This window comes from Drosophila miranda, chromosome 3 (genome assembly GCF_003369915.1).
Source record: "Drosophila miranda strain MSH22 chromosome 3, D.miranda_PacBio2.1, whole genome shotgun sequence".
Classification (NCBI taxonomy): domain Eukaryota; kingdom Metazoa; phylum Arthropoda; class Insecta; order Diptera; family Drosophilidae; genus Drosophila; species Drosophila miranda.
Window position 1 is genome coordinate 12,366,551 of NC_046676.1, and position 18,189 is coordinate 12,384,739.

The window sequence follows — 18,189 nt, forward strand, 5'->3', positions numbered from 1 at the left end:
AGTATCAACAAGTAGTGTCCCACTCCCGCCAGATGTTATCGATGTTTTCAAAGAATTCAGTGAACAAACTTTCAGACTCCATCATAATTAATTATTGCAAAAAAATGCTAGTTTGATTGTTGCTCGGGTACAGCATTGCTGTTTTCAAAATAAAACGCCGATAAGTTAAACTTATCGCATAAAAATACCGATATTTTTTTAGAGCTTCTCTGTGCATTGATCAGCAGAATCAAAAGTCGATTTGAACACGTAAACCAATAGAAAAATAATGTTGACTTCCTTCTAAATCCAAATATCATGTATCATGTTCATATATCCTTCAACAATATATATTATTTTTTTCGATAGTTCCACCAGGTATATTATCAGCCGACAATATATATCGATAAATTGACACACCAATATCTAGCATCCCTAGTTGTTTTTTTTTTGTGAGCAGGTGTGCTCCACCGTTGCCGTTGCTCCAAAGTCGAAGAAAGAATCGTTTTAAGCAGCATGAAAAAATTCCAATAGCCGAAAGGCAATCGCCACTTAATAATATATAATATATGTGTTGATGCAAAAATACGAGGCGCATACTACGCCCACGCGTACAAGTTCAGAGCAGGCGACAACTACAACAAGAAATGAGCCAAAAGGCAGCGACAAAAGCACCAGTGATAAGAGAAATAATATATTAAAGTCGACGTGAAAAGAAATCTTGCCAGCAGCAGCAGCCGACGCAGAAGCAGCGACAAATGAAAATAAAGTAAAATAAAATGTAGAAATCGTGTAAGCGGGAAGCCTAGCATATGAAACGAAACGAAACGGAGTGGCTTGGCGGAGATTAAATAAATTTATAAGTGTGCTTTTTGTATTTGAGCAGCTTTTGTGATTGTTGTTGGAGGAGGCTAGAGAAAGAAAGAGGCAGAACAACAACAACCACAGTTTTACATGTTCCATGTTCCCTGCGCTAGTGTTTTTTTTTTTTCTTTTTTTTGTGCGTGTGTGTGTGAATTTGTGTTGGTAGCAATTACCCCAGCGAGATGAACGCGTGACACGATCGGAAGAGTATCTGTAAAACTTACACATTACAACTTTACGCACAATTCAATGGATTGACGCATGTGACTTAATCTGTGTGTGTCACGCTCTCACCTCTAGAAAACGAGGTGCGGAAGCCGAGACATATTCATGAATGGCAATTATGTGTATTGCGGCAAGTTTTACCTGCGTCATGAAAATCTAAAGCTGCGCGTACGATTTTCTCCACTTTGGAAGTAGTGACGTTTTCCGATGCTTGGGACTTCTGTGTGTATGTTTGTGTATGGGAGCGTACGCTCTGTTGTGTTAACGTCATGGCAACTCCACCTCCAGAAAAAATGTAAAACAGGCCAATTGATATGTTGAATGCTCTAATTGGACACCTTGCGCTTTAGTTGCTTGGCTTTTACCATATCGCCCCATTATCAATTGCAGGTGCTTTTTTTTGGCCCCATGAGTTCTTGTGTGTTTGCGTGTACATATGTATTCATGTGATGGTTGCTTCACTGTGTCTGTGTGTGAATATGCTCGACCTCGACAAGTTTTCGCTTCGTTTTTGCCCCATCCACTGCGCGCGTGTGTGCCCTCGTATTGGTGTGTAATTGTCATCATTCCTTTTCATATTGTAATTTTTTCTGTTGTTTTCTGGCATATTTCCTTGACTTCTTGACCCCCTCTCACTCAGCACCGTGCACAGGGCTACCCTACCTGTCACGTCCCTGCCCTATGAAACTGTTGCTGCGCCCCCGCTAAAACACTCGTGCACACAAAGAAACTACCGAGTTTCATCCTCTGTCTCTGTCTAGCTTTTGGCAATCGATGGGGTGCCTGCCTCTCGCTTGGTTTGCTTTTCTCTGTCGTTGGCGCCCCCCACTCTTACGTTGCTGTCTGTCTGGCGCTGGGCTGCTGTGTAAGTTCAAGCCAAGGTGTATTTGCATAAGGTGCTTTTCGATCTCTCACTCTCGCTTCTGTGTAACGACACTGAAAACAAATAGGCAACTTGCGAGAGCTCTCTGGGAATACACCACCCCATTTCAATACATCTTGATCCAAGCCTCTGTTCTCTAGCATTTGTTGTTGTTTCTCGTGCGTTCTTCCTTCTCTCTCTGCTTGATGGCTCATTTATGTATTTTACTTGTCGCTTTTTAAAATTATTTTCGCTTTTTGTTGTTGGTAGATGAGGGCAGGCCGTCCACGAGCGGCGAGTTATCAGCTCACGAATTTATAGATACGCAGAATACACTACAGTGCGGGACAGATTATTAGGTAAACTCCAGTGCATTGTCCTATCCCACGACCCACTTGAGAGGCCTCTTTCCACTCGCACCTTTAACCCGGTGACGTCTTTTACCATCCCACCAGAAGCAACTCTCAAAGTGTGCCGTCGCTCTCTTTTTCTCTCTCTCTCGCTGGCTTCGGTCAGAAAGTCTCTCTGTGCCGCGTGTGCGTTGGAAGAGAAGAGATGGCTGGAATGGATGCCCCAGCTTTAGCTCCAGTTTCGCTTCCATTTTGGAAGTTCATTCAGCTTTGACTTTTGACTGCTACAGTTACGGGTTACGGTTAATGTGTGGCCGCATCCGTTCGGTAATTTGCAATCCTATCTCTTGAGCTTGTCATTTCTAGAACTGTTTAGTGCCTTTCATCTTTTAACGAGTGATTTATGCTAATAAACAAGAAGAGCAGCACCCAAAACTTTCTGCTAGAAGAGGCCAACAAAAAGTGCCAATTGGGTGTGATCTGTGGATGTGTGTCTGTGCAGGAGTGAGATGAATGATGAGATGCGATATATGCATTGTTGTCCAGCTGCCGTTGCTCTTTTCGCACCCACAAAATATGAGAATAAGAAGAAGCAACGGCATTTGTTTATGCCTATTAAGAGTGTTTGAGTGCTTGTGTCTGGCGTTCGTGCGTGTGTAAGTGTGTTTGCGTTTGTGTGTTTGGTTAATGTTTGATCACGGTGGCTGTCTTCCTCTTTCTCAGTGGCTTTTTGCTCTAAATTGATTTTAATAAGTATTTTTGAGTACTTCTGTCGGGTTTTCTCTCCCTCCTTTGCGATTATGTGGTATGTATGTATGTAGAATGCGCATGAGTCTGGTCCCCGTACGACCTTGATGGTGTACATTAACCCATTAAGCGTGCTCTCGCTCTCCTTCTCGCCAAGACTCTTCTTCGCCTGGCGATCGGCTTACAGAAAAACCAGCCATAGACACTGGTTTCTGCTTTTCCCTCCTCTTCTACCTCTGTAGTTGGTTTTTACACTGCTCGCCAAAAGTAATCGCTGCTGGGAGCGTAGTGGCAGAAGAAGAATATTTCATGGGATTGACTTTTGTTTTCTTTGAGATTTCTGTAGGGACAGATAACGGTGCGCTCGTGCTCTGTTTATACCCTGTAAACGTAGAGGCGGAGGGTATATTTCGTTTAAGAGAGTTCATAAAGAAACGCTGCCATCATCCCCCGATGCTTTTGAGAGGGTAAACTCTAAATATAACGTTTTATAATCATTTAGTTCTCCAAATCTGTTGAGAGGGCATCTGATAGCTGATAGCACAGCTGTAGCGATCGTACTTGTTTTCATTTTACTATCTTTGGTGTTTGCCTTACTCCAAGCACGCACACAAACACACACACACACACATCCACTTGTAGCTGATAAAAGAAAAACATACATATACCAAGGTTAGGCGTAGAAATGTGTATTACCTCTTAATTGAAATTATGTTTTCTCTTTTCCCCCCCTTTCCCTCTCCTGACCGAAGGCGATAGAGTGCAACGAAATGTGAAAAGCAATTTTGTGCGAAAAATAAAGTGCAATAAAATTCAATTATAAAAAAAAACATTAAAGCAAAGAGGATACAAAAAATAATTGGATAAACAAATTCAATTAAATATCAACAAATAAGAAAAAAGTGTGTACCTGCAACACGTGCCCCCCCGCCCACACTGAAGGGGCATGGCCCATTGCCCACTGGTGAGCATCCGTTGGAGCAGCCGCAGCAGCAGCAGCAGCAATTAGATTGTGCGGAAGCCAAAAAGAAAAGAGAGAATTTAGTGTCTCTGTTCTTGTTGTTGCTGGCGGCGCTGCTGCTCTCTCCCCCGACCCGCGTCCGTATTTTTTGTGTGTGTGCTTATGTGTATCTGTGTGAGAGCGCCGCCAGCAGGCATTGAATGTGACAGCACCGACTCCATGTCCAAAGCGACTACAAAAGAAAATGCAGTTTAAGTGAATTTCCTGCGTGGACGACACGACAGCCAATTACGGAAGCGGGATCGAGTGCCGCTAATCCGCTGATCCCCACCAAATCCGAGCACCGCGCCACAACGCAACACAGCGAGAGAAAGCCAGTCTTAGCGATGGCCTCCACACCGACACAAGCAGCCGCACCAGTACCAGTGTCCACGCCACAAAACTACAAAGTGCCATCGACCAGCAAGATATCCGTGGACAAGCTGCTGCGCGTCGGCTACTATGAGCTGGAGAAGACCATCGGAAAGGGAAACTTCGCTGTCGTGAAGCTGGCCACAAACATTGTGACCAAGACAAAGGTGAGTGCGAATCTGGAATACGTTTAAGACTTTCGCTTAAGATTTTCCCTTAGTTTGGTATCGATCTAGATCAGAATCATCACTGCCTCTGATTAATTATCGAATAACTTCAGTTATCGATGATTTTCACTTCATTCCATCCCCAGTCCACAGTTTCCGAGCTTCTGTGGATGATTTCTGATTGCGTATTCTGCTGAATGAAATTGATTTTGGTGATTACTCTTTGATTATATTGTTTATTGCCGCGTGAATATGTGTAGAGCAATTATTTACACAACTTATTGACAATCGGGAGTTTCGTTTCGGCTTTCGGTTGCTTTTTCGATTGTTTGGGTTGTTGTTTGCTTTCAATTGACAATGTCGCTGGGTTCTGCTCAGGGGGCGTTGGGCTGGCGGTATTGGTGTGGAGTGTGGGGTGTGGGGTATGGGGTATGGGGTATGGGGGGAGGTAGCAGCATCGACAGATGCTAATTGGAATCGCATTTGTAAGGCGCTTTTCGAATGTGTATCGTTCTGCGTTGCCATCTCCTTCCGTCGATTTTGCTTTTTGCCTTTGCTTTAACTTTATTTTGGGGGACGCTCCTCCCCCAAGCTCCCCATCTCAAATAACTCTGTTCTGTCTCTTCAGGAAGTAATTGAATTTCGCCGTTTGTTCCCTTTGTTTTCTTTTTGCGATTTGTCATTTGCGTTTACGAATCGCTTACAGCTTTTATATTAATCTTCTTCTTTTTTTTTGAGAATTTCCTGCCATAAACTTAATCGAAGCTGATGATTCCCCCGAATGATCCCTTCCGAAATTCAGTTCTAAAGCAGAAGTCCGCTTCCAGTCTGTTTGTTAACCATATTGAGTCACCTTTCCATGTGGTGGGTGCTAACAGCAACAGCTGTGACGCCTGATAATTGGGACTGTCAACCGAAACAGACACACACACACACACACACAATCCACAAAGGAATGCCACCTTTAAGATACCTTTTTCCAATACTGAAGCAGGCAAATAATCCATCGTGCTCGCTCTCTCATACAGCAATACAGGGTATCAACACTGCGAAGCTCTTGGATCAATAAACGCGACACTGTACAGAGCGAGGGCGGCAGAAAGACCACCAGATGATGGGTGCGAGGGGTGCGAATGAAAATTTAAAAGACAAACAAACGAAATTGATTTCGTTTTGCATAATTGCCAACGTTGTGGAATCTGCACCGAACACGTGCCTATCCGTATCGATCTTAACAATTATCACTGGATATGTGGTCGACAGCCAAACAATTACCACTTGCCAAAGAACTTTCTTTCGATTCGAAAACAGCTGTTCGACAGCTTCAAGGTCCACGGTCCACGGTCCACGGTTTACTTATCTTATTTTTTGCATTGCCAATCAGTGGGAAAATTATTTATACATGTGTATGCATGGCTTATCTGCCTTAAGCGTATTTGCCAATAATTTACTACAATCAATGAAAAATGACAAAAGATCAAACCAGCACATGCATCGACATGCACATACGTACTATGTACACTCAAGTAATCCGAAAGAACCACAAAGCGTTCGATAAACTAGTTTAAATGATTTCATCATTACGAATCCTGAATACGCCCAGGAAGGGATCGACAAGCTTCCCTTTGTTTTGAGAGCCCAGGAGAATTTTCTCTCGTCTTTAATCGCTTTCACGTGTCGTTTCTGATTAAATTTGATTGTTATTTAATTGGGTATTAGTTTAATTTAATTGAATTATCGGTCGGAATCGGCGGCTGCCTTGGCACCGGTTTTAATGCCCCAATTGTTGCAATTAGGAGAGCAGTCATGCAGCGCACTCTCTCCCTCCTCTCTTTTTGGGCTGCTGATTGATCTTTCGCTATGGGTAAATATTTAATATTTAAGCTGCCGTCGTCGTTGTCTGTCGTCTGATCCGCTGAGCGTTGACTCTTTGGCCAGCAGACCGAAAAAACATGTTTGAACATCTAACACGCGTCAGACAGAGACAGAGAGAGGGCGTGCGGGCGAACGGGCGAGCGAGAAGAGCAATCGCTTAACAATCTTTATTTACCTTTTCATTAACTCTTTCGCGGCTTTTTGTTATTCGCTTTTAGCCTGTCTGTCTCTGTCTGTGGTTGTTTTTCTATGCTTGATTTTTGTTGTTCAGTATTTACAAAACCCAAAAATCATGCGCACTAAATCTAAGGCCGCCAATGTCGCTCGCTCGCTCTCTCTCTCTCTCTCTCTCTCTCTCTTACCCACTCTGTCTTGCCCCCATTTTTGTCTGCGTTTTGTTGCTGTTTTCAAAAACACACACTGGCATTATGATAGCCGAAAATGTTATCAACTGCTTCTTCTTTTCGCATTTGTTTTGTCACCAGAAGCAGCAGCAACAAAAACATAAAAGAAACCCCCACCAAAGAGGAATCGCCGAATCAGTCACGTGTGTTTACTCACTCTCTCTTGAGCTGCTTGTCTCCGATGATCAGACTGTTTGTTCTTCACTCCCTCTCTGCAGCAGCCTGTAGGCCTGTAGGCCTGTTCTTTCGTTTGAGAGACCCTTTGCCAGAGAAGATTATGCAAGGTGGTCCACAAACTCTCTTTTCGGGTCTTATTTTACGCTCAGCACAACTGAGAGCGCTGCGACGCCATGTTTGATGTGGGAGAGAAGAGCGAAGTTTTTTGTTGCTGTTCTGAGCAAAATAAGACCCGAAAAGAGAGCGCGTTGCGATTGCGCACAACCTTGAATAATTTTATTATGATGCACATAATTAATCCTATTTTCTGTTTATATTATTCCTCTGTTTAACTGCCAAAGAATGTACATATTTATCGGATATCGGATAGAAAAGTGATATCCCATAGAAACGATTCATTTCCTTTTGGATTTCAACCGATTACTTCGCAGCTTCTGACTTCCAATGGCATTCAATTGATGGATTTTACCATCTGTAAGGTCCCTATTCCAATCAAAAAACTGTTTTCTGAAAGCTCAAACGCCCCGCCCCTTAACCCATTTTCATTTGCAATTAAGTAGGCCATGCCGGGGGGTAAATTGTGAATATAATAATCGATTTTTCCATTTCCATTGTGCCATTGGAAAATTTTAAAATCACACCAAAGCCACATAAAGTCTATTGACCTCTGGAGCAGGGGAGCAGCAGAGAAGAGGCGGAGGAGCAGGAGCGGTGAGCGAGTGAGAGAGTAACAATTGCAGCAGCCTGAAGAATAGATAGGTAGTGCGAAAAGGAGGTCGCATATCGATTAAACACGTGGAGTGGAGGGACGGGGGCGTACAACAGGGGAGATTGAGTCAGAGCCTTTGTGGGGAAGGGGTGGGGTGTGGTATGGCGGGTGGCGGGTGCGCTGGCAACACGTTTGATTACCGCGTGTAAACAGCAACAATAAGCGCTAGACTGCAGAAGTTGCAAGGACCCGCCCAAACGTTGTGCAACATTTTGTGGCAGTCACATGCCAGCGAAGCCCCATGATGGACAATGCCAATGCACTTTTCACAATGGACGAGCAGCCCAATGGAAAGCCACCCACACCCAAGGCGAAGCCTCCCGAGAAGCCCCTCCGAAAGAGAACCCAAACCAAAGCCATAGCCTCGGCCCCAGCCCCAGCCCCAGCCCCAGCCAGGACCCCGAAGGCGACCCCCACGGCGATTATGTGTGAACTGACGCGCCTCAAGGCGCAGCAAAAGTACCTCGAGTGCCATCAAGTCAGGCTGAATGCCAGCCATTTCCAGGATAGCCCAGACGACGAGCCCAGCTCCGAAGGCAATGGTGACCAGAGGCCAGGCAGCTCCTCCACCACAGCCCTAGCCAGCCTGATCAACGAGATTGAGCGCCTGCAGTTCGAGCTGGACGAGAAAATGCAGGTCTACCGCTCCGCCAAGCGCAACGAGGAGCAGGACATGTGGCACTTTGTGACCACCATGAAGGAGGACGTCTTCCGGCCGGAGCGACTCAGCATGTTCACGGTCAACGCCCTGAGAGAGCGAATCATCGGCCTGAACGGCCAGCTGGAGCGTTTGAGTGCGAAGAACTCGAAGGAACTGCAGACTCTGCGAGAGGAGTACCAGCAGTTGGAGCGGGAGAATAAATTCATATGGAGGGGCAGCCTATAGGCAGTCCCCGATCTCCCGATTTATCGCGAGAAAGAATGTTTTATACAAATTATGATTAATAAATGCACAAGATTGATAAAAGCATTCAAAGGAAAACGCACATGCGTAAACCTCGATAAACTTGCATTCGGAAATGCAATTATAGAGAAATTACTTATTTGAATTGTGAGGAATCGAATATGCAGGAGCATACTGTAAGCTTTCTTAGTTATTGTTTCGGATTTCGAGTTAAATATTTAGCAAGCTAATTCTTTGGAACTCAGGATTTGGCGAACAATTCATGGCCTTTATTCCTTTTAGTGTCGGTCGACGTCGACGGTCGTAATCAACGTTTCAGACCTTGGCTGGGCTTGCATTGGCTTTTCCTTGAAATCAATAGAACCAAAGAACCTTTTGAGGCGATATTTTGCCTTCAGCTGAAGGATTCCGAAATGGAGGCGACATTGGGTATGTCGTTGTCGTTGTCGTGTGGTTGTTGTAGCTGCGATTATTTCGAAATGTCTCATTTGCGAGCGAAGGCTTAAGGTTCATCGCGTTTGCCTGCGACGAAACGAAAGGTCAAACGGCACGTGGCAATGTGGCATTTCTCTTCGCCCATGCCCCCACCCCACCCCAGCCCAGTAGGAACTGAAGTTCAACTTGAGGCACTGCTCACGTGGCACCGGAATATTTGTGGAGGGCGTTAAATCAGTTTCGTATCAGTTTGTTTTTTTCGTCTGTTTTTCATGCAATTATGTAAGGTGTCAAACACATCTCGCTCTGCCCCCCCACCCACCACTGGCTCTGCCTCTGTTGCTGCCCTTTACGGTACGCATACGACGCGTTGCACAAAAGAATTTTCAATTATTAAATGAGCAACGAACCTATCAATGCAGTTTCCTGCACTTGTCTCAAGTTCAAAGTCGAAAAACTTTGCAACGAGCGAAATTGTCTATAAATTTTGATTCAATTTGATGTATTGCTTGGTATTTGATTGAAAGTGTTCGGCATTGAACGGCACGGCATGAAGCAGAAAATATATTAACAAAAATACAAACTGCGGAGAGGAAACGGAATTAAAAAAACGAATTTGTTTTAAAGTTGAGAAGAAACAAAAACCGGTGCCTCATGATGATGATGATGCTGCTGCCTTGCCTGCTGCCGATTCTGCCATTGTCATTGAGCCGAAGAGCGTGACAAAGAAGAAGATTACAAGAGAGACAGAGAGCCATAGAGCGAGAGAGAGAGAGAGCCAAAGCAAGGTTTATTGAGATGAGGTGATGCCTTGGCCAGGGACCTCTCTGGCGGATTTGCTTGAAGATCAAGAGCACAAGACTCGGAAGTATTGAGAGAGCCTGCGCTCACATTTGTTGTTAATTATTTAACATTGTGTTAAATTTTTGAAATGTTTTGCGAATACACAAAAGCAAATAAACAGCAACAGCGACGGCGTCAGTCGTGAGCAAAGAATGTTTTGTCTGGTCGGCCGTTGCTGTGCTCTGCCTCTCTGCCTCCCACTCTGCTGCGGCAGCACCAAAACACACACACACACACACGCACAGACGTACCGGTCCCCGAACACGCGCACCATGTATGGGGTGCTCTGCTGTTGCCGCAGACTGTGCGGCCGCCTAACCACCTGAACCTGAACAGCCCCCCGCCAAGCCCCTGGCCGCCGTTGGTCGACGCACAGTGGGACTAATGGCAAGCAGTTTTTCTTCATTTGATATTTACCAAAGAAAAACCATAATTCTTCATTTTATTGTGTTTATTTTATTAAACATTGGGTAAACCCAACGATGTAAGCTGTTTTTGGTGGTGTTTCTAAAGGCCTTGAATGTGTTTTTAGTCAACAATCAACAACTATATTTTTTAGAGGCTTAGAAGCTTAGAAATATGCAAGTGAATACGGTTAAATCTTATTTAAGAAGTTAGATCTCCTTGTGATTTGATCCACCAACAATGGCAGCATTCCCACTGTTCATCATTCGAGCGAGCAGCGTTTTTGTTCCAACTCCTCCACCTAATTTTCGGCTGGCAACCCACACATCTTAGATTTCGATGCTGCTGCCTCTCTGCAGTGCGTGCGCTCTCTTTGCGCTTTCTTCTGTGCTCTCCGACAACGTTCGTTCACCTTCGCTCGCACGAGTCGAACGACAAACAAACACAAACAAAAAACAGCAAACATTCAACAAAGATCGAAGGAATAAAGGCACAACGGAACAATTGACTTGTTGGATTGTTCACTATGTTTGCCCTCTGGTGTTTCCTTGCAGGTGGCCATAAAGATCATTGACAAGACATGCCTCAACGAGGAGTATTTGAGCAAGACGTTCCGGGAGATCTCCATACTGAAGTCCCTGCGGCATCCGCACATCACGCGTCTGTACGAGGTGATGGAGTCGCAGTCGATGATCTACCTGGTGACTGAGTATGCGCCCAATGGGGAGATCTTTGACCATCTTGTGGCCAATGGACGGATGAAGGAGCCGGAGGCGGCTCGCGTCTTCACGCAGCTCATCTCGGCGGTCCACTATTGCCATCTCCGCGGGGTGGTGCATCGCGATCTCAAGGCCGAGAATGTGCTGCTCGACAAGGACATGAACATCAAGGTGAGTGAATCCCCAGGTGCTTTTCGTACCCTTGATTGGTTTACTCATTCCGTGGCGTTGCAGCTCGCGGACTTTGGGTTCAGCAATCACTTCGAGGAGGGGGCCACACTGCGAACCTGGTGCGGATCCCCGCCCTATGCCGCCCCCGAGGTGTTCCAGGGGCTCGAGTACGACGGACCCAAGTCGGACATCTGGAGTCTGGGCGTTGTTCTGTACGCCCTGGTCTGCGGTGCCCTGCCCTTCGATGGGAAGACCATTCTGGAGCTAAAGAGTCGGGTGGTGCTGGGAAAGTTCCGCATACCCTTCTTCATGTCCCAGGGTGAGATAGCAGACCCAGAAACATATGGCCATAGCTGACCCTCTGTTGTTCTTTGCAGAATGCGAGCACCTCATCCGCAACATGCTGGTGGTTGAGCCGGACCGGCGCTACACCATCAGGCAGATCATCAAGCACCGGTGGCTCAGCGAGTGGCAGTCCGAGCTGCATGAGGAGGAACGTGAAGGCTGCGAGGGCACAGCGCTTCCCTTTGCCGGAGGCTCCATGTCCAACTCCGCATCGAGCTCGTCGCTGAGCAGCGTGGTCGACTCCTCGCCGCCGCAGCTGGACTCGGTGGTTATGACGCACATGCTGCAGCTGCCCGGCCTGACCGCGGACATGATCGCCCAGTCGGTGCACGAGCAGCGCTTCGACAACATCTATGCCATATACAATCTGCTGCAGGACAGGCTGCAGCAGAAGCGACGCGAAAACCAAAGACTGCAGCACCACGCCAGCCTCGCCTACTCGAGGTCCCGCAAGACGAGCATCACGACAGGCGTGGTGGACCGGTCGGCCGAGCCTATCAAGCAGGAATCCCTCGAGCGCCTCAGTCCGCTGAGCAGTGCGAACGCCTCCTCCAGCTCGGCTCTGGGCTTTGGCTGGACCGATGTGGCCGTGGATCTGGAGAAGTTCGGCGACTTTGAACTCGAATGCCTGGCGCGGTCCAATGAGGTGGGTTTATCAATGGTCCAAAGGCGTTCTATTGGTTTACTAATTCACGATTGCCTATATCCTGCAGCCTCCTGTAAACCAGCATCATTTGTGTGCCAACACAGTCGTGAACGGGGCCAATACACGACGCCATACCGTGGGTCCAGGCGATGTGGCCCACGAGCAGGCCCTGGCCAATCCACACGTGCCGCCCATCGACTTTAAGTGCCCTCCGCAATGCAATAATCCCGCTCAGGCCGTGCCCTATTATCCCATGAATCTGCCCATGCTGCAGAACCAGCCGCTGCACAACCTTACCATCAAGGATCAGCATCTTTTGAAGCCACCCGTTGTAATGGGTGCCAGTAAGTCCTCCCACTTTGTTTTGAATATCCTCGCCACCTTGACACCGCACGTGCTCCATCCTTGTAGGTTCCTTTGGACGTCGCGCCTCGGATGGCGGGGCCAATCTGCACATCTACTACCCTGCCAGTGGCACTGTTGGTGGTCCAGCCCAGGGCCAGCAAATGGACACGGCCGGCTACTATATCAATCCCAACTGTGGGCCAGATCCCGGTATCCCTCAGGAGCTGTCGCCGCTCAACGAGCAAGCAGCGGCTCAAATGGCTCAAATGCACTGCTGCCCTGACGGCAACGCGGGTGACTGCAACGAGGAGCTCCAAAGGTGCGTTGCGGCCACCCCTTTCCCTGATTTATGATATCTAATTACGAGTTGTCTCTTATCCCACACACAGCTACATGCAGAAGCGTGGCGGTGTCAAGCGCCATACCGTGGGCTGCACTGATGATCTCTCTGTGACGCATGGACCCGGTACGGGGCCAGGTTCCTCCCAGGCCCCAGCATCCGCCTCAAACATGCGACAACGCCGAACGGGTCTGCTTACGGTGACCGAGCGGCCGCCAGGTGCGTAAATGGCGTTGTGTAGTCATGGGAGAACAGATTTGAATAGAAACTAAGAGTTTGAGAAGCTTTAAATGCAGGCGTACGATGGAACTTTAATCATAAGCTGAGAGGCTTCATAACGAATGTATTATAAGAGCTTTTGTAGTGGAAGCATTGTGATTCTTCTTCAAGTACTCAATTAATATGTACAACCTGACCAGAAGCTCCATTAAAAACTAAAAAAAAAGCTTCAAAGAGGTAGCTGCATGGCTCCATAGGATCTGCTTAATTTTATCTTATTTCGTATATTTTATTAATTCCATTATTATAATTTTATTAATTTTATGGTTCAATATTTTTTTTTTCTTTCAACCTTTCGTTTTATGTGAACAATTTTTGGTTTCGTTGCATTTGATTTGAATTTTGTGTCGCCTGCTACTGCACTGCACAACAACACACTGCTGCCTTCGCTGCTGCTGCTCCTGCTCCTGCTGTCGCTGCTTGACTGATCCCCCACCACCCAAAAAAAACAAAAACCCCACACGCCGATCAATCGATAGTGATTCATCCCGAGCTAATACGCGAGGTCGAGTCTCGCATGAATCGCGACTATCTACCGCCCACACTCAAATCTCTCAGTCAGTCCCCGCCGAATGGCACCTACGGAGTCGGCCTGGCCATGGCCAAGGGCGTGTCCCCGCCGCACTCCCTGCCGCTGGTGGCATCGGCTGGTGGTTCTGTGCCCCTGGTTGCAGCCAATAATCGTCGCATCCATCGCGTTGTCCACTCGAAGCTGCCCACCGTGCAGGAGGGTGGTAAGTCTTATGATTTCATTTCCGTTTTTGCCGGCCAGGATACCGAACCAAGAAAGGAGTTAAAATACGTCTGGATGTTATTTCGTGTGGCTCATGATTTGTTTCCCTTTTTTCTTGTCTTGTATCCCATTCCATTGCTGCTGCGCTTGCCATTTAGCGACAATAGGACGCTACAGTCCGGTGCGGCGGGCCTCAGAGGGATCGAAGAGCCAGTTCCAGGGACCGCTCCAGGAATGCCAATCCCTGCAGAAAGGTATTGCACAGAGAAACTTTTTGGTTGCACCCAGTCCGCCGCTTTTAGAAAATTCGATCAGTCTGCCAGGTAAGAAAGAGAAAGAGAACAAAATTCGCCCCCAGCTTTGAGCTCCCCCCCCCCGTCCAGATTGCACATAGATTTGAGATGCTGACGAATTCGTTTCCCCATAGGTTCCCCCATACATGGGAAGCCAGGAATGGGCCTCCAGCTGGCTCTGCGACGTGGCCATGACATTGCCATTCCGCCGGATGCGATCAAGGCACTGCTGCCGGCACTGGATCGCCTGGTCAAGGAGCAGCGTGTGAGCTACGAAATCGCCAACAAGATAATCTCATCGCATGTGGTGCCTCTCGATCTGGCGCCACTGCTGGGTCTCTCGGCCCATGTCCATGCCAGCGGGGCGGCTGTCAGTGGCGGTCATCTGGACCAGAGCCACCTCCTGCACCACCAGCAGCTGCAGCAGCAACAGTTCCAGCCCATGCACAGCTTCAGCGTATCCCCGATTAGCCTTCCCCACGCCGCAGTGCTGAATGCCTCGCTAACCTCCGCCAAACAGATGTTCGGGCAGCCGATGGGCGGCTATCCCCAGTACCCGACGGCCATGACACTGCCGCTGCAGCCGCAGCACCAGCACCAACTGGTGGGACAGTTCAGCAGCATCAACCTGGGGGCCAGCAATTCCAACTCGAGCAGCGGCTGCCAGTCGCCCGTGTACAGCAACAGCAGCTTCAGCGGCAGCTGCTCGCCCAATCCCTACCTGCCCTGTGTGCCCGCGGTGCTATCGCCTGTGTGCAGTGCTGGGGGACCCTCTTCGCCGATGCATCAGATCACCAAGGGTATCTCGGTTCTGACCACAGGCAGCGGCAGTGGCGGTGGCTCCATTACACGCGGCACATCGGCGGCAAGCGAAGGAGCGGCTGCTGCTGCAGCTGCCAATCAGCCGCTGGATCTGTCCATGGATGTCTGCGGCGGAGTCCACGGCGAGCAACCGTCGGACTATGCCACGCCCAACTGGTTTATACCCTGCACTACGGCAGTGTACTATGACCTGAAGCCGTTGAATCTGTCGCCGGCGCAGCCAGTGCGTGTGGTGCCCACGCCCCCTGCCTCGCCCAATCTGTGCATCATCCAGGAGGAGAACGGCAACGGTCAGATGTGTCACACGATCACGACCGGAATGCCCTATGCCGGCTGCACTGGCGGGATCACGCCGCAGATCTGCCTAACCGATGTCCAGGGGAGCGAGATCACCTTGGTGGCCCTCTCATCGGATAATAGTCGCGATAGCGAGGACTCTTTGGAACAACACACGCCCGTCATGTCACTGCAGGTGCGTTGAAGATCCCCTTAATAAGTCTCATGGATGAATTAATGCATTAATCTCCTTACCTTTCTTTCAGGGGTTGATCATTACAGAACCCCACAGTGATATGCCCTCCATAACGCGTGGAATCGGACGCAAGGCGAGCCTGGACTGCGAACCCAGCAGCAACCACGTGACGGCCACTAGTTCCACCTCCCAGACCGAGGCTCAGTGTCGGCGGGGGAGCGACAAGTCGCTGGGGTTTTCTGACGATTCCCTCAGCAATGACTCGAATAATCTTTCGCCCTGCCAGGAGCCGTCGGCCAGCTCGGGCTTCAAGTCAGACTCACATTCCGAGATGGGAGACCACACGGAGTGTGGCCACCTCACACCGGACTCGATGTGCGACTCGCGACGGATGTCGGATGAGATGTGCTACGAGGTGCCGCTGCCGCACGAGTGCTCCAACCTGGACTCCACCCGCATCCTGGAGATGGTGAAGCAGACGATCGACTCGACCATGCCGCCCAAGGGGTTTGTTCTGCACAAGGGCAGTATCAGTTCGGAAGACAGCGGGGCCGAGTCGCGTTACAGCAGCGCCTCGAATGCCTCCAGCTCGAATACGGCCTGCGAGCCTTCAGGACAACCCCTGGCCTCCGCCTCTGGCTATAGCGAGCCCACCACCAATCTCAGCCTAGAGTACTCCGGCGGCCTGCAGATCGAGCTGCAGGTGTGCGAGGGACGCAGCCGGGACCATCAGGGAGCCGGCAAAGGCATCAAGCTGCGTCGCATCTCAGGCGACCAATTTGAGTACGGCAAGATCTGCCAGCAGCTGATCAGCACGATCACCATGCAACAGGTGGCCGGCTGAGCCCCTCAATGGGTGTACCCTGTCTCTTCCCCTCCCTAGCTACCTACTAAATGACTACTCGCCTTGCCTAAACTCTGCGTAGCTGTGATTAAAGCCGATATGTACGATATATCTATAACAATATGCATGTTTATCCTAGTATGTGTGTGAAGGACTTGAGCAATTCAGACGAGTATAATTCTATTATGTAAATACATACGTCTCTAGCTACATTTTTATTATGAAATTCAAATTTAGATTCAAATTTAAACCCCATTTCAGATCTTCTAGATGTAGTAGCATAATCAAAATCAATGAATATCAAATATACACTTTTTGTATTGCTATTTAACCTGATTCTTAGATAGAACCTGGTAAAATATTCGAGAATATCCCCTCCCCACCCTTCAAACCATACAACATTATAGAAATTATAGAATTTATGCACATATTTTAGAACGATATGTGTATTTCAAGTATAGGAATGGCGAGAAGTTCTTAAAAAAACCGACGACAAGAGCAAGTAAAATGCATTCCAGTAGCAACAATGTTCATACAAAAGCAACAAATGTTCGTACTAGCTATAAATATAATATAGATACGTAGATCTAGCGATATATAGATACTATATGCGTATATCCATTAATTTTAAGTTCAATTCTTGTGCAATTCGTAAGCGTAAAAAGCGTTTAGTTCAACAAAGATACGTACATCTTTATCCATATGCAATATATATGTATGTATGTATGGATATTTTACAAAATGTGTAGTTAGTTCTCTATCCTCTAAATGTTATGCATTATGCGATAAGCTCTCGATTCCGTTTAAAATTTAAACAATTTTTATAACTTCTGTAGTAAAGAATTCAAGTTTGTTCGTTTGTTAACCGATCCTACGATTAGAGAGTGTGACGTCGTGCCCCCAAAAGCGTCATAACATATATTATTAGACATCCCCCAAAACATTGAGAAATGTAACCTTTTTTTTTCAAGAAAGACTGCTGTGATTTTAAATATAACTAATTAATTTAAACCGATAGGAGAAGAGTTTAGAAGAAAACAGAAACAAAAATACAAAATAAACACGAAATCATGTAGTTATATACGATTATCAAATTACATAAATTGTTCAACTTTATCTTAAATAAATTACCAATTCTTCGAAACATACAAAATTAATTTTGCTTGGCTTGCATAAATGTCATACATTTCCTAGTATTTTCTTTTACTCAAATGATATAAATAATGATTTTTCTGATGGCTTCCAGAAATTCCAGCTGGAAAACAATCGTACAATCGTTTTCGAGATTGTTTTCAAAAAGCCAAGGCGTTCGCATGGGAAAAAAATATAAAAGGTTTTCGCGGCGATCAGATTTCAAACTCAGATTTTGGCAAAAGTTAAGGCAATTTATTGATGCGAATTGCTGATAAATGTTATGCATTAATATCTCTTTAAAATGCTTATAATTTTAGATCATTTCAGATCAAATTTACTTAAAATATATGCCAATTTGTAAAAATTTGTAAGTTATGCTTCAACGCTTTCATCGACTTCTCTTTCAGCTATATTGTGCGCGAGGGCTTATTCCGTTCTGTTTGGTTTGTAGCTAGTGTTGGGTAAACATTGCTCATTTTGGGGAACATGTTCACTTGTTCTTTTTTAGTAAGTGAGTCAACTCACTCATATTGCTCACTTGTTCACCTGATTGCTCAGTTGCTCATTGCTCACTTAGATTGCTCAGTTTTTACTATTTCACTATACTTTCGAAGTATCGAATATACTTTGAATTGAGCGACATACTGAATTTTCAAAAGAATAAACAG

General features: G+C 47.0%; 2 protein-coding genes across 4 annotated transcripts; both read left to right on the forward strand.

Moving 5' to 3' along the window:
- Positions 1 to 415: 415 nt before the first annotated feature.
- LOC108159356 lies at positions 416 to 17,540 on the forward strand. 3 transcript variants are annotated; one of them, XM_017292578.2, is made up of 12 exons: positions 416 to 748; positions 3,780 to 4,566; positions 10,933 to 11,268; positions 11,332 to 11,587; positions 11,646 to 12,259; positions 12,327 to 12,603; positions 12,671 to 12,923; positions 12,994 to 13,163; positions 13,703 to 13,957; positions 14,115 to 14,279; positions 14,384 to 15,543; positions 15,614 to 17,540. In XM_017292578.2, exons 2-12 carry the CDS (start codon positions 4,375 to 4,377, stop codon positions 16,385 to 16,387), a joined length of 4,452 nt encoding a protein of 1,483 aa, XP_017148067.1. In that variant the 5' UTR covers positions 416 to 748; positions 3,780 to 4,374; the 3' UTR covers positions 16,388 to 17,540. The 3 variants fall into 3 exon arrangements, with proteins under 3 accessions (XP_017148067.1, XP_017148068.1, XP_033247569.1); XM_017292579.2 differs by lacking the exon at positions 416 to 748 and having other exon boundaries at positions 14,124 to 14,279; XM_033391678.1 differs by lacking the exons at positions 416 to 748; positions 13,703 to 13,957 and having other exon boundaries at positions 14,124 to 14,279.
- LOC108159357 lies at positions 7,420 to 8,779 on the forward strand. Its single transcript, XM_017292580.2, has one exon. The coding sequence runs from the start codon at positions 8,033 to 8,035 to the stop codon at positions 8,675 to 8,677; it is 645 nt and encodes a 214-aa protein (XP_017148069.1). The 5' UTR covers positions 7,420 to 8,032; the 3' UTR covers positions 8,678 to 8,779.
- Positions 17,541 to 18,189: the final 649 nt, after the last annotated feature.

What these genes read in the sequence shown, in the direction of transcription:
- LOC108159356 (XM_017292578.2), top strand. Translation starts at nt 4,375, where the DNA reads ATGGCCTCCACACCGACACAAGCAGCCGCACCAGTACCAGTGTCCACG. An exon ending in ACCCTTCTTCATGTCCCAGG is followed by an intron (nt 11,588 to 11,645) that starts GTGAGATAGCAG and finishes TGTTCTTTGCAG; the next exon opens with AATGCGAGCACCTCATCCGC. An exon ending in GGTGACCGAGCGGCCGCCAG is followed by an intron (nt 13,164 to 13,702) that starts GTGCGTAAATGG and finishes ATCAATCGATAG; the next exon opens with TGATTCATCCCGAGCTAATA.
- LOC108159357 (XM_017292580.2), top strand. Translation starts at nt 8,033, where the DNA reads ATGATGGACAATGCCAATGCACTTTTCACAATGGACGAGCAGCCCAAT.